General features: G+C 38.8%; 1 protein-coding gene across 10 annotated transcripts in view; it reads right to left on the bottom strand.

Annotated features, from left to right (window-relative positions):
• kmt2ca (lysine (K)-specific methyltransferase 2Ca) overlaps nucleotides 1–15,340 on the bottom strand; it is a 487,395-nt gene that overhangs the window by 238,584 nt on the left and 233,471 nt on the right. For all 10 annotated transcript variants that reach the window (XM_072254064.1, XM_072254065.1, XM_072254063.1 and 7 more), the window contains 2 exons: nucleotides 2,298–2,460; nucleotides 803–974 (listed from right to left, as the gene is read on the bottom strand). In XM_072254064.1, the coding sequence (XP_072110165.1) occupies nucleotides 803–974; nucleotides 2,298–2,460 (335 nt within the window). The remainder of the gene's footprint in view (nucleotides 1–802; nucleotides 975–2,297; nucleotides 2,461–15,340) is intronic.

The following is a 15,340-nucleotide window of genomic DNA, read 5'->3' as shown; positions in this document are numbered from 1 at the left end:
AGAGTAACATATAGGCCAGAAGGAACTCTGAACCATATTCATGACTAGAGAAAAATTAATTATGCAAATATGTAGAGTTAAAGGCTGATAAGTTCTAAAGTCCTGAAAGTCTAAATCCTAGGATCTTAAGGAGGTGTCTGTAGGCACAGTTGATACATTGATTGGACACTGAAAATGTAAAGCCACAATTCAAAAAAGGAAAAAAAAAGAGAAGGAATCTATAGAACAGTCAGCAAAGTGCTGAAATCCATAATTCGGGAGACAACAGATGAACTTCTAGAAATACATAAGGTAACCAATCAGAGACCACATAGTTTTATGAAAGGGAAGTGCCTTCTTACAAACGTATTGAAATTATTTGAGGGTGGATATGGGGGAAAACAACTAGATGGAGGGATTTATATTTCCAAAAGGCATCCAACAAGGTGCCAGGTGAAAGGTTATTGTACAAGATTGGGATCTCAAATATTTATATTCAATATTGATGGCTTAATGAAGGTTTAAGTAAACTTAATTTTATAATGCAAAAGAAATATAACATATTTCACTAAAGCATTAAAAATAAGGATGCCAGTAAGATTATTTTTTTCATGCAAGGCTTTAAAAGAAATTCCTTGCATTTCACTATATTAAGAGTACCTTATCTGAAACAGACTGGCTGGCTCCCTTGTTCCAAGATATATTTCAATTACCATAATTACATAATTTTTAACATGATTTATGTTGCACTAAAGTAGTACTACCATTTTATTCCCAAAAACTTTGCACTGCGTAAAAGTGAAGTCTCAAACACAGAATTTACCTGCAGGTCTGGCAGATTTTGCACTCTGGGCATTGCCACCCAGCCCGTTTCAAAGGGGTCACAGCAATGTCTAGGCACGCTCCATGGTAATGCTGTCCACAGCTAGTGCAGAAAAGCTGATCTAGAAGTTCCCCTGGGCTATCACACACAGCACAGTTTGATTCTTCCTTGGCTGTAGGAATAAAAATTAGCGAAGATTATTCAAGTGCTATTTAAAGACAAAATGGATTGTAATAACTTGACAGTCACAGGTTATGGTCTACCCCCGCAGATAAGGACTTTCATGATTTTGTTTGAAATCCTTCTAATTGAAGCAACACGGTCAGAACTCAACATCTGACAAATTTCTCCCTTAGAAAGTCAAACCAGAAGCTGGCACTTTCAACCTTGGTTGACAGATCTTTGTCATTAAACTAACAAAGATCGGTCAACTTAAATACTGGTTTCCAAGAGCCCTGGAAAAATAATCTGGAGGTAAAATAAACTACATTTTTCTTAGATGCATTTGCATCAGGGAAACTTAAACTGCATACATGAGATGCTGCATAACTTCATCATTTCCCATTCAGAAATATCTGACCAGAAATGATTATCATATAGGTTTCTATGCCTATTACCTGATCCACTAATACTTCTTGGGAGTTTGGGGTATTAAATCTGAATGAAGTTTTGATAAATGCCTGTGAGGATGCTGCTGTAAGAATAATAAATCAGAGCAAAAGAAGAACATGTGTACTTTGAGCTCACTCTTATTTAATAAGATCATGGCTGATTATTAAAGTTAACTCTGCAAGTCCTCATCTGCAATCTCCTTTCTTACTCCCAGCACGGATTTACTTTTCCTAAATGATACAGCTCTGGAGTTTCAGCCCAGACTTTCTCACTCCAGCTTTAAATGGGACATGAATTCATAATCTTGACCTGCGGTGTAGGAAGTTTACCTATTGAACCACTGCTACAATCCAATAAATACTCATCTGACGGTATACTGAAGAAGCTCTTGAAGGCCTACAAAATTAATTTTAGGTTATCAACCTTGACAGAGCAATTAATAGGATAATAGTACCCCCCCCCCACCACCACCATCATTTAAACTGAATTATTAAACGTGGCAGCAATGTTAAACATAAATAAGTTACCATGCCAAAATGCTCTAATTTTTTTGTTCCCATTCACATACTCCCAAGTGGTGACAGAACTGTGTTCAGAAACATTAAATTACGTCCACTCTGTTGTGGATGAATTACTACATTTAGCAAATATCTAAAGACAAGACATTCAGAAAAAGGAATGACTGCCCATCTCCCAGATACACCCTAATTTTCCTATTGCATCTGTCCTTGGCACAGAATTCATCCAAATCATTAAATACAAACTTGTCAAAGTGCACAATTTTCATTACACTAATAGATAATACTTAAAGAAGTATTTCAAGTACATTCCTTGTTTGGAAAACAGCACACTGAAAGAGGACGTAGAATTTGGTGGCACTCACATCTTTCAGGAGCTTGATCAATGTGTTCTGGACAGAGCAGAGTCAGTGTTCTAAAGTCCTGAAAAGTACCAGCTCCAGCTGCACATGGGTAGTGGTACAACTGATTGCAATTCACTTCTGAGCATTTGATGGTGGCTCCAAGGTGCTTACAGTATGCACAATGCTGAAAAAAAGATATGGATGCTCAAATAATAAACAAGTTGAAATACAAATTTAATACCATGCAATAACTATTAGATTGCACATTAGAGTGATGTATGTGCATACACAACTACATTGTTTTAAGATTTGTTTCTGAATCAGGTCAGCAGAGTAATGAAGCTGAAATTACCCAGACCCAAAGCTAGAAAATCAGGTTTTTTTAAAACTCCAACAATCTAAGGTACAGGCAAAGGCAGCAGGTGAGAACAAACAGTAAAAGCATTTCCTTAACCATTTAATCTGAAACTGTGATTCTATAAATGTGTCAATCAGCTGGGCCAATACTGAAGGAGGAAAAAAGGAAATATCATTACTTCCTGCAACTTTGTCAACAATTCCCAGTGTAACTGTGTAAATTCATAATTTCTATATGAGTGGGTTGTGAACGTAAACAACGCATTTCATGCATGTTTCAATGTACATGTGATAAATAAATCTGACTCTGGATCTGAGCATGCAAGTCCTGCATTGTGGCCTGCTGTCATCGTTTTGCTGATTGTTCTGAATTTGTCTCCATGTGAATAATAATTTAAGGCAATTTCTCAGCATTTATGGGTAGAAATCTGCGCAAACACTACGTGACAATTGAGATTGGATGCAGCAAGTGTTTCCCTATTAATTTCATTGGACAGAATTTGTGTAAGAGATTGTGATGTTGACAACAAATAGCAGTCCTTGGATGTGTGGAAAGAGTGGCTTGTATGCATTAACACTCCAAAAAAAAACAAATTAGTGAATACTGGAGATTCTGCAAGATTTTACATCTGCTTCACTTTACTTTTTTATTTATAAGCAATTTTCTTTTGGAATTTAAAATACATTGAAAAATGGGTGAACTAAATTACTTGATTTATGATCATTTCTGAGCCAGACTCTTAAAAACTACATACTTGATTTTAACACAAAATTTATATTTACATTAAAACAGGAATCAAAAAGAGTACAATCACCCAAAGACCCAATATGATTGTGGTATGGCAAAAAAAAAGAAAGAAAGACTCAGTGGGGGGGAGCTTCTTCACTTAGAGGGTGGTGAGAGTGTGGAACGAGCTGCCAGCAGAAGTGGTTAATGCAGGTTCCATTTCAACATTTGAGAAATTTGCATATGTAATTGGTGGGAGTGATACAGAGGGCTACGGTCTGGGTGTAGGTCGATGGGACTAGGCAGATTAATAAATCAGTATGGACTAGATGGACTGAAATGCTTGTTCCTGTGCTGTAATGTTCTATGACTCTATCTCTCTACAACTTCTCAAATACTAAAACCCATAATATGTTGTTTTTACTTTCTCTCAAATTTAAATTTTCTCTGACATTAACTTGCTACCAAACTCATTTCCTTTTGTACGCATCTTCCAACTTAGCTTCATGACCCGCATTTACAATTTCAATGCTATTTATTATCTGCATTACAGATTCTGGAATATAATCTACACTGAACAAGAGGGCAAAGGAGATAAATCACAAAGCCATAAAAGCTGAGAAACCTTTAAAAGGCATTTATAGGATGGTTGAAAAAAGAAATCAAGAGATTTAGGCAGTTCCATTGAATAGGAGCTTTAGGGATGAAAGAATAGCTATTAAAGACGAGAAGAAAAAATATCAGAAAACAATCATTGTCAAAGTAATAAAAAGGAAAGCAGAAGCAACAGAAGCCCACCGAGGTGCATAACATTAAAAAACAAGTCTTCAATTTGATTCTGTTTTCAGGCTGCATATATTAACAATATTTTTTTCAACTAAACTGGCGATGATTATACTTATTTTATTATCAATCTAGCTGGACAACTATATTGAAGTGAAAAGGGATCGATCAACTTTAGAAAAATACAGCCAATGATTACATACAACTTATTTACACAGAGAAATGACTAATCTTATTGGTAGAAATTGACTGTTTTCGGATGTCTCCTCCATTCTTCATTAAAAATCTGCTTGTTCTGAGGAAACAGATTTTGCTTTCTGTATGATCTGCTTTGAGGCAAACTATACTCAGTCATGCTTCTAACCTGTTGCCTATCAAACTGTTTTCAAAACACATTCTGTTCATTTACTAGCTGGTAAACAGAAAAAAATATATAATTTTAGATGCCAAAAATCCTACCTGATTCACTTGTGTAATTTCACAGCAGTCAAGCTGGATGTGGTAAATATTCAAAAAAAAGAGCAGGAACTTTGGCTCTTCAAGATCATGGCTGATCTTCTACCTCAAGGTCAATTTTCTATCCGTCCCCACATACCTTGATTCCCTTAATATCCAGGTGACATCACCACCACAGCTCACCCAGGTAGAGGAGTACAAAAGATTCACTACCATTTGCATGAAGAAACTTAGCGCATCCTAAATTGCCTAACTCTTTTTCTGAGATTATGATCTCGTCTCCTCGGAGAATCCTTCCTCCATCCAGTTTGCCAAGTCCTGTAAGAATTTTTTTAGAAGTTTCATGGAACATAAAAGAGTACAGCCGCTTCCACTAACAATGTTTGTGATGCCAAAATAAATGACATATTGTCTTTATCCCTCGACTGCCTGCCTTTTAATGTGTCTAACTACATTTTAAATACTCCTATTATATCTGCTTACATCACTCTTATTGGCGGTAGGTTCCAGGCATCTGCAAATCTGTTGACTAAAAACCTGCTATGAAAATGTCTTTTAACTTCTCTGCTCAGAAGGGGATTAAGTGCAAGTTAGAAGGTGACAGGTGAAGCAAGATGGTTGGGGAAGGAGAGATGAATAAAGCTGAGAGGTGATAAGTGGAAAAGGCAGAATTTGATAGAACAGGAGAATAGATCATGGGAGAGAGAGAAGGAGGAAGGGCATTAGGGGGAGGAGATAGGTGATGAGAGGTAAAAGGCCAGAGCAAGGGAATAGAAGGAAGGGGGAGGGGAAAATATTACCAGAAGAAATCAATGTTCATGCCATCAATCAGTTGGAGGTTACCCAGATGGAATACAAGGTGCTACTCCTCCACCTTGAAATTGACCTCATCGGGGAAGAGGAGGCGGCCATGGACCGACTTTACTGAACGGGTATGGGGATAGGAATAAAAACGGTTGGCCACTGGAATGGAGCAAGGGTGCTTAACAAAGTGGACTCCTAATTTACATCAGGACTCACCAATATATAAGAGGCTGCATTGGGAGCACCAGATACAGTAGACAACCCCAACAGATTTGCAGGTTAAGTGTTGTCTCAACTGTAAGGAACATTTGGGGCTGTGAATAGAAGTGAATTGGTGTGTGTACAATTTCTGTCGCTTGCAGGAATACTTACCGTGAGGAAGATTAGCAGCGAGTGATGAATGTATGAATGTATCATGGAAGACACAATCCTTACAGGTAAAAATGTGTTTGGTGATGGCATCCCGTAGAATATTGCGGAAGTTACAGAAAATGATGTGTTGGATGCAGAGGCACATGGGGTGGTAGGTGAGGACAAGAGGAACTCTATCCATGTTAAGACAGTAGGAAGATGAGGTGAGACACTAATAGGATGCAAAACTGGGCTGAGAGGTGGCAGATGGGAGTTCAACCCAGCTAAGTGTGAAGTGGTTCATTTTGGTAGGTCAAATATGATGGTAGAATATAGTATTAATGGTAAGACTCTTGGCAGTGTGGAGGATCAGAGGGATCTTGGGGTCCGAGTCCACAGGACACTGAAAGCTGCTGCGCAGGTTGACTCTGTGGTTAAGAAGGCATACAGTGCATTGGCCTTCATCAATCGTGGAATTGAGTTTAAGAGCCAAGAGGTAATGTTGCAGCTATATAGGACCCTGGCCAGACCCCACTTGGAGTAGTATGCTCAGTTCTGGTCGCCTCACTACAGGAAGGATGTGGAAACCATAGAAAAGGTGCAGAGGAGATTTACAAGGATGTTGCCTGGATTGGGGTGCATGCCTTATGAAGACAGGTTGAGTAAACTCGGCCTTTTCTCCTTGGAGCAAAGGAGGATGAGAGGTGACCTGATAGAGGTGTATAAGATGATCAGAGGCATTGATTGTGTGGATAGTCAGAGGCTTTTTCCCAGGGCTGAAATGGCTGCCACAAGATGGCACAGGTTTAAGGTGCTTCGGAGTAGGTACAGAGGAGATGTCAGGGGTAAGTTTTTTTAAAACGCAGAGAATGGTGAGCGCGTGGAATGGGCTGCCGGCAATGGTGATGGAGGCGGATACAATAGACTTTTGGATAGGCACAAGGAGCTTAGAAAAATAGAGGGCTATGGGTAACCCTAGTAACTTCTAAGGTAGGGACATGTTCAGCACAACTTTGTGGGCCGAAGGGCCTGTATTGTGCTGCAGGTTTTTCTATGTTTTCTATGTTTCTATGAGTGTAGATGTCCAGGAAATAGAGGAAATGCAGGTGAGGGCAACGTCAAATGCAGGGGGTTGGATCCAGTTCTTTGAAGGAAGACATCTCTGATGTCCTGGAATGGAAAGCCTGATCTTAAGACAGATGCAGCAGAGATGAAAGAACTAGGAAAGGGAATAGCATTTTTACAGGAGACAGAGTGGGAAGAGGTATCGTCAAGATAGCCGTGGGAATTGGTAGGTTTATAAAAGAAATCGGTAGACAGACAGAGACATAGAGATCAAGAAAGGAGAGGTGTCAGAAATGGACCAAGTGAATTTAAGGGCAGGGTGCAAAGTTGGAGGCAAAGTTGATGAAATAGACAAGCTCAGAATGGGTGCACGAAGCAGCACCAATGCAGTTGTCAATGTAGCGTCAAAAGTGTTGGGGAGCATTACCAGGGAAGACTTGAAACATGCAATGTTCCACGTTGCAAATTAAAAGGCAAGCATAGTTGAGGTCCATGCAGTTGACTGTGGCTACCCTTTGAAGTTCGAAGAAAGTGGAAGGAGGCTAAGGAGAAACTGCTGGGGCTAAGTTCAGTTCAACTGCAGTTCTGCCAGACAGAGGAAGGTGGTGGTGGAAAAGAACTTGTCAGGTCTTTTCTCAAGAAAGAAGGCGATGAGCTTTATGGCCTTCTTGGATAGAAGTGTGTAGGGAGTGGACATTCATGGTGAAAATGAGGTGGTCAGGGCCAGGGAACTGAAAAGTTGTTGAGGAGATCGAGAGCATGTGAAGATAGAGATGGGAAGGGACTGAACCAAGGGGGATAGAATGGAATTGAGGTATGTAGACATGAGTCCCCTGGAGCAGGAACAGGCTGAAATAATAGTTCTACCAGAGACTCAGGTTTGTGGATCTTGGGTAAGAGGTAGAAACAAGCAGTAAGGGGTAAGGGAACTATGAGGCTGGAAGCAGTGGATGGGAAATCCACTGCCACCACATTATGGGAATTATTTTTGTGTGATTTGCTGATTGCAGAGACCAATCACAATGAGAACTTTGAGTTCCCTAATACAAAACAAACAGGAGCATTTGCATCAGCACATGCTCATTTCTGTGCCTCTAAATGTTAATTATTTTTTTCTTTCTTCAAGAGACAGAAGTAAATGTGTTTTTATTTAAATAATAGATTTTACTCTACATTAAGGTTGCCCTGTTTCTCAGTCAAGAGCTCATAAGTTCAAGTCTTCTTTCATGAAGCTAAACACACAAGCCAAGCCTGCACAAGTCACAAGGAAATGCTGGATGAAACTTTGAAATGAAGATTCTGCCTCTTCAAGGGCATGAAAAGACCCCTGGATACAACTCTAAATAGACCCAGTGCGTATTTCACAATTTCAGCTGATTTCTATTTAACTTCTTTTCAAACCTGCATTTTAAGTTTTAGATCACCATGCTACCTGGGTCTACTAAACATTTACATTATTTTGTTTTTATTTCACTGAAGTATCTGTTTAAGATTGTTTATAGGCATAATTGCCATTTATCCCTCAAAGCACAGTCACTTCAAAATTATTTCTTTGGCTTTGATATGCTTAGGACATCACAAGGTTATGAAGTATGATATATATTGTGTTTTTTTTTGGAGAATATATATATATCCACATGTAGTTTGTGTGTGTGTATGTAAAATTAAGTTCAATTCAGAGCTTCATTCAATTCAGGCAGTTTTCAATATTGAGAAAATGTCTGTTGTATTCTATTGTACAGTGCCTATAAAAAGTATTCAGCTCCTCTCCCCCCGGAAGTTTTCATGTTTTAGTTGTTACATACACCTGTATCTGGAAGGTCCAACTGCTGATGGGCCAGTATCCTGGCATAAATACACCAAGATGACAAAAGAACACACCAAGCAACCCCGCAAAAAGGTTATTGAAAAGCACAAGTCAGGAGATGGATACAAGAAAATTTCCCAGTCACTGAATATTGCTTGGAGTACAGTTAAGTCAGTCATCAAGAAATGGAAAGAATATGGCACAATTAAGTTTGCTTAGAGCAAGTTGTCCTCAAATACTGGGAGACCATGCAAGAAGGGGACTAGTGAGGGAGGCCACCAAGAACCTATGACAACTCTGGAGATATAAACTTCAGTGGCTGAGATGGGAGAGACTGTGCATACAACTGTAATGAGTGTTTTACCTTTCACAGGTTTATGAGAAAATCGCAAAGAGAAATCCACTGTTGAAAAAAATCTCACATGAAATCTCAGCTAGAGTTTGCCAGAAGGCATGTGGGAGACTCAGCTGGAAGAAAGTTCCATGGTCTGATGAAACAAAAATTGAGCTTTTTGGCCATCAGGCTAAATGCTACATTTGGCATCATCAAAAACACACCATCCTACTGTGAATTATGGTGGTGGCTGCATCATGCTGTGGGGAAGCTTCACTGCAGCAGGCCCTGGAAGACCTTTGAAGACAGAGGGTAAAATGAACGCAGCAAAATACAGGGAAATCCTGGAGGAACTCTGATGCAGTCTGCAAGAGAACTGCGGCTTGTTTTCCAGCAAGACAATGACCCCAAGCATAAATATTCCTACACAGGAATAGCTTAAAAACAACATAGCTTAAAAACAACAATAATGTCCTGGAGTGGCCAAATCAGAGTCCAGACCTCAATCCAATTGAGAATTTGTGGCTGGGCTTGAAAACAGCTGTTCACTCACAATTTCCATGCCATCTGACAGACAGACAGCTTGAACAGTTTTGTAAAGAAAAATAGGGGAAAATTGCAGCATCCAGATGTGCAAAGCTGCTAGAGACCTATCCACACAGACTCAAGACTGTAATTGTTGCCAAGAGTGCATCTACTAAATACTGACATGAAGGAGGTGGGTGATTATGCAATCAATTATTTTGTGTTTAATAAATGTAATGAATTTAGACCAATTTGTAGAAATTTGTTTTCACTTTGACACGAAAGTCTTTTTCTGTTGATCAGTGTCTAAAAAGCCAAATTAAATCCACTGTGATTCAATGCTGTAAAACAATAAAACATGAAAACTTCCAAGGGGGGGAGGGAAATACTTTTTATAGGCACTGTACTCAAAGCAATTGATTTTTACCAGCCATTTTCAAACAATTGGGCAATGGTATAGCAATTAAGCTGTCTAAAAAAAAAAGGGTATATTTCTTAAACATGCAATATTAAAATACTGACAAATTATGATGTGAACAATTCCAAGATACTAATGTACTCATTTTCCAAGAAACATTGCTTCCTTTCTTCTGCATTTGATGGAGCCGTCCCATATTTCCTTGATTTCTCAGACTTCTGTTCTTACCACACCTCTCTCCAATCTAGTGCTTCCCATCTCACTTGTTCCGTTCTTTTCTTTTTAAAAGGGTATCTTCCTTCTCCACTCAATCCTGATGCAGAATTTCACCCCAAATCCTTTCCACACACTGATACTACGCAATTCTAAGTCGCTCCAGCAGATTGTTACAGATTATTAAGGAATTAAGATGAACTAAAAGCTCCTTCACATTTCCAGGTGTTCTCAATGAAAAGGAGGAAAGGGAGAAAGTAAACTTTGCTATCAGTAGCATTCTAGTTGATTCATTCAATAACTCTTTAAACTAATAATAAACAGTGCAAATGTAAACTTTCATGCCATTGCAATTCTAGCCTGCATTGTTTAACAATGATAGCCCACAAGTTGCTTCTCAAAACTCCCATCTGCATTTAGATATAAATTGGATTACAATAGTAAGTGAAGTTTTCCAGAAACCTACTGCAAACTTTATTTGCATTATGTTATTTGCTTTGCTTTTCTGTAAGGATGTAAGCAATAGATCTTTGGGAAACTTTCAACCACTCCTAAGTACAGTGGCCAGATGAATCTGCAGGATGGCTGCACCATTACGAAAATGCAATGCACAAATATATCCGGCACAAAATTTTTCCAAATGCAGATCTGTTGTGTAGGAAATGGTGCACCTTTTGGAGAACACAGTGGCATGTGTTGTAAACCTTCATTTTATAAACACTTCATTGTGGTTTCCGTTTTTGCCTCAACGACAATCATTTTCCTACACCGCTTTTCATACAGCAATGGTCTTTGGTAGACCTACTGATTTTTTTACCCCCCTCACTGTTTACCTGTGTGCTGGTTCATTGCTACACATCAAGCTAGAGATATTTCTGTAATATAGCTTTAAGTGATTTTGCAAACACTGAACTAAAACTGGTTATCGTCTACTACAGCCCCTTCAGTGGAGTCATTTTAACTTTGTGATTGTTGAAAGGGCAACAGAGATCACTGGAGGTATTCATCAAGTAACCTTCCCTCAAAAATTTAACCTCAGAGCTGTTGTGGCAATTGTGCTGATTAATAGATTATCAAATATAATCTCTGCTCCCTCTCCAAATTGCCAATAAAAATTCTTCCCAATGTTAAAATGCTTGCTCTGTGAAATTCAGGCAAATCCTTAAGCCAGGCTTTTCTTGTGCAAAAATCAGATAGTGAATCCCTGTACTAATCAGAATCAGCCAACATTGACTACACATACAAGTTAAATTTAGAAATGTAAGATACATTTAAAAGCATCTTTGTCAAATGCATTTAGAAAAGATCTTGCTTATTTAAGAGCCTGACCAGACTCTTACAGTCCAATGAACTGTGCCACCCAGCAACCCACCTACTTAACACTCGCCTAATTACAGGACAAAGTACAATGACCAATTAATTTACTAACCAATATTTCTGAAGGATGAAACCCACATGGTCACAGGGAAAGCGTACAAACCCCTTACGGAACTGAACTTTAACGCAATGAGCTATAAGTGCCGCGATAACCTTTACGCTACCATGATGCCCCCCTTAGCACTTAGTTTCACTTATTAAATGAGTTCACCAAATATAGTCTCCTTTTTGTTCCCTGGTCAAAAAAGTCTTAATTACAGCCAAAGCTACTCTTGGACTGTGAACTAAGTTATCAATACAAGCATGGAACTTCACTCCTTTAGCTTTAGTAACAGATGGAACAGGGCAAGAACAAAAATTAGAAATGGAATAGCAAGCATTCAAGTGATAACAGTTCTTCATAACTATAAAATGGCTGATACTGCAGACAAAATGCACATGCAGTGGGATTAGGTAAATATGCCCGAGAATAATAAGGTTATCAGCTTAATAGCAGCAGAGTTAAAAGGGGAAAGTTTTATTTAATTCTCCCAAAGTATTTCTATTTCCAAATTTCTATTTATCTATTTTTTAAATAGTCTCTTATAAAGAGAAGTGTTTCCACCAGCTCGGGACTCTACCTTGCTTCTCACCCAGATGGTCTACAGAAGTAGTAAAGGCAGAAATAAGCAAGCAGCTTCAGGATTTCAAGCAGAGTAGAAAGTTAAAATTTTAACACATAATCACCTTCTTTCATTAGATATGTAATTCAGTTCAGAAGTATCACAGAAGCAGCCAGCCATACCATATTTAAGTTTACTGTCGCTGGCTGAATCAAAGGTAGTGACAAATCAGCATGTAGGAGGCAGACTGTAAATCTGGCCAAATGGTGCCACAAGAACAAACTCTCACTCAATGACAGCAAAACCAAAGAGCTGATTATTGACTAAAGGAGGAGAAAACCAGAGGTCCACGAGCCAGTCCTCATCAGCAGATCAGAAATGGAGAGGGTCAGTAACTTTGAATTCCTTGGCATTAACAAAGGATCTGTGCTGGATCCAGCAGATTGGTGCCATTGCAAAGGCGGCACAGCAGCACCTTCACTTTCTTAAACGTTTATGAAGATGTGGCATGTCATCTAAGACTTTTCACAAACTTTTATAGATGCAGAATGGAGAGTATACAGACTGGTTGCATCACAGCTTAGTAGGGAAGTGCCAATGTCCTTGAACAGAAAAGCCTACAAAAGGTGATGGATATAGTCCAGTCCATCACTTTAAGAACATATTAAGAACATCTACAAGGAGCACTGTCACAGGAAAGTAATATCTTTCTTTAAAGGCCCCCACTATCCAGGCCATGCTCTTTTCTTGCTGCTGCCATCACAAATGAGGTACAGAAATTTTAGGTTTCATGCCATCAGGTTCAGAAACAGTTATGAAAAGCAGAAAAGCTGCTTCAACCATCAGGCTCCCGAACCCAAGTGGACAACTACACTCTCCCCAAAACTGAACTGATTCCACAAACTATAGACTCACTTTCAAGGACTCTACAATTCATGTTTTCAATATTATTTATTACTTATTTATCTATTATTGTGATTATTTTGCTAATCCTTTTACATTTGTGCAATTTGCTGTCTTTTGCACATTGGTTGTTTGTGCATCTTTGTGTGTGTAGTATTTCATTGTTTCTTTGCATTTAATGTGAAAATTAATCTCAGGGTACGTGGTGACACGTGTACATTGATAATAAATTTACTTAGAATTTTTGACTTTGACCTGAAAACCCTAAATGTTTTGTATATAAAATATTAACTATAGTGAGACTTTAAACTATCATAGAATATTCAGGGAATAGAACTGAGTACCTTTACAAGAAAATTACATATACTGATAAACTAATATACTATAGTAAATACAGCTGCGCTGTATATTCTCCGTGCCATCTAGCACCCAACACAACCATTCACAGATGGGTTTGTGTTGCATCTTTCAGACAGATTTTTAAATACATTGGAGTCCTTATTGAACGCTTCTGTTGTGAGATACATCAGTTTTAAACAAGGGCAATTCATCCCATTTCTTCTATCAAGGGAGTCAGCAAACAGTGTATTTTGTTACTGTACTATTATGCAAAGGGGTTATGTGCAGAAGAAATGAATTTAGAGAAAGGGATATGGGTCAGTCAATATGTTTAATTTCATCTAACTTGGATGTCTTTCCCCATGTGTCAAATTCTGTTTACTGTAGAACTTCAAAGCTTCCACCACCAACTAAGCTTAAACATTTGCAGACCGAGTGAAATATTTTATGCCCAATGCCAGACTGTTTACACATTAAAATGTCATGTACAAGGTATAATGAAGAGTCAAAATTTCTTTTTCCCCACACTACCTTCTGCCTAACCCCCAACAGCCTAAGGGTGTATTAAACAAACAATTCCCAGTACCATCTGTTACTGTGTATGAACTCTGTGTAATATGAATAGCACAGCTTTGAACCCAACTGATTTTATTGTCACATAGCTGGAAACCTGTCATCTTTTCATTAGCTGCTGACTTGCATCTCACAATCAACAGCATTAATAATAATAGTGCTAAACAGTCAAAAGAAAACTGAAGAGTGAACATTGTGCAAAATAAGCTGCTTTGTATGAGAATGAATTTTGTTGTGGACTGCTTTTCTTCTCTGCACAATAACTGCAAATATTCAGTCTACGTGCTTTTGTGGGTCCTCTGAAAATGGTATCCACTGAATGTACATCCTTTTATATGCTGATCTAATTCCCATTCAAAATTACTATTGAATCTGCTTTCACCACTCTTCCAGTCAGTGCATTCACATCATAATATATCTGGTTTAAAAAAAATTTGCTGATGATACAAAGATAGGTGGAGGAACGGGTCGTGTTGAGGAAACAGAGTTTAGGGGAATGGACAAAGAAGTGGCAAATTAAATACAATGTTGGAAAGTGTATGGTCATGCACTTTGGTGGAAGAAATAAACGGGCAGACTATTATTTTGATGGGGAGAGAATTCAAAATGCAGAGATGCAAAGGGACTTGGGAGTCCTTGTGCAGCATACCCAAAGGTTAACCTCCAGGTTGAGTCAGTGGTAAAGAAGGAGAATGCAATATTGGCATTCATTTCTAGGGGAATAGAATATAAGAACAGGGATGTGATGTTGAGGCTCTATAAGGCATTCGTGAGACCACACTTGGAGTACTGTGTGCAGTTTTGGGTTCCTTATTTTAGAAAGGATATCCTGACATTGGAGAGGGTTCAGAGAAGAGTCATGAGAATGATTCCAGGAATGAAAGGGTTATTGTATGAGAAACATCTGGCAGCTCTTGGGCTGTATTCCCTGGAGATCAGGAGAATGAGGGGGGAATCTCATAGAAACATTCCAAATGTTTAAAGGCCTGAACAAGTTAGATATGGCAAGTTATTTCCCGTGGTAGGGGAGCCTAGGACAAGAGGGCACGAGTTCAGGATTGAAGGACATCCATTTAGAACAGAGATGTGGAGAAATTACTTTAGTCAGGGTGATAAATCTATAGAATTTATTGCCACGAGCGGCTGTGGAGGCCAAGTCATTGGGTGTATTTAAGGCAGAGATAGATAGGTTCTTGATTTGCCAGGGCTTCAGAGGGTATGGGGAGAAGGCAGGGGAGTGAAGATGACTGGAAGAATTGGATCAGCCCATGATAGAATGGTGGAGCAGACTCAATGGGCCAAATGGCCTACTTCTGCTCCTATATCTTACGGGCTTAAAACCTCTGCTCACTTTTGGCTGTTTTACCTAGTACAACAAGTTCATGTCCTCTTGATGCTGGTCTTCCAAATGATGGGAACTGTTACACCAT

Source organism: Mobula birostris, chromosome 3, assembly GCF_030028105.1.
Source record: "Mobula birostris isolate sMobBir1 chromosome 3, sMobBir1.hap1, whole genome shotgun sequence".
Classification (NCBI taxonomy): Eukaryota; Metazoa; Chordata; class Chondrichthyes; order Myliobatiformes; family Myliobatidae; genus Mobula; species Mobula birostris.
The sequence above is the reverse complement of the archived record's forward strand: the minus strand, read 5'-3'. Positions and strand labels throughout refer to the sequence as shown.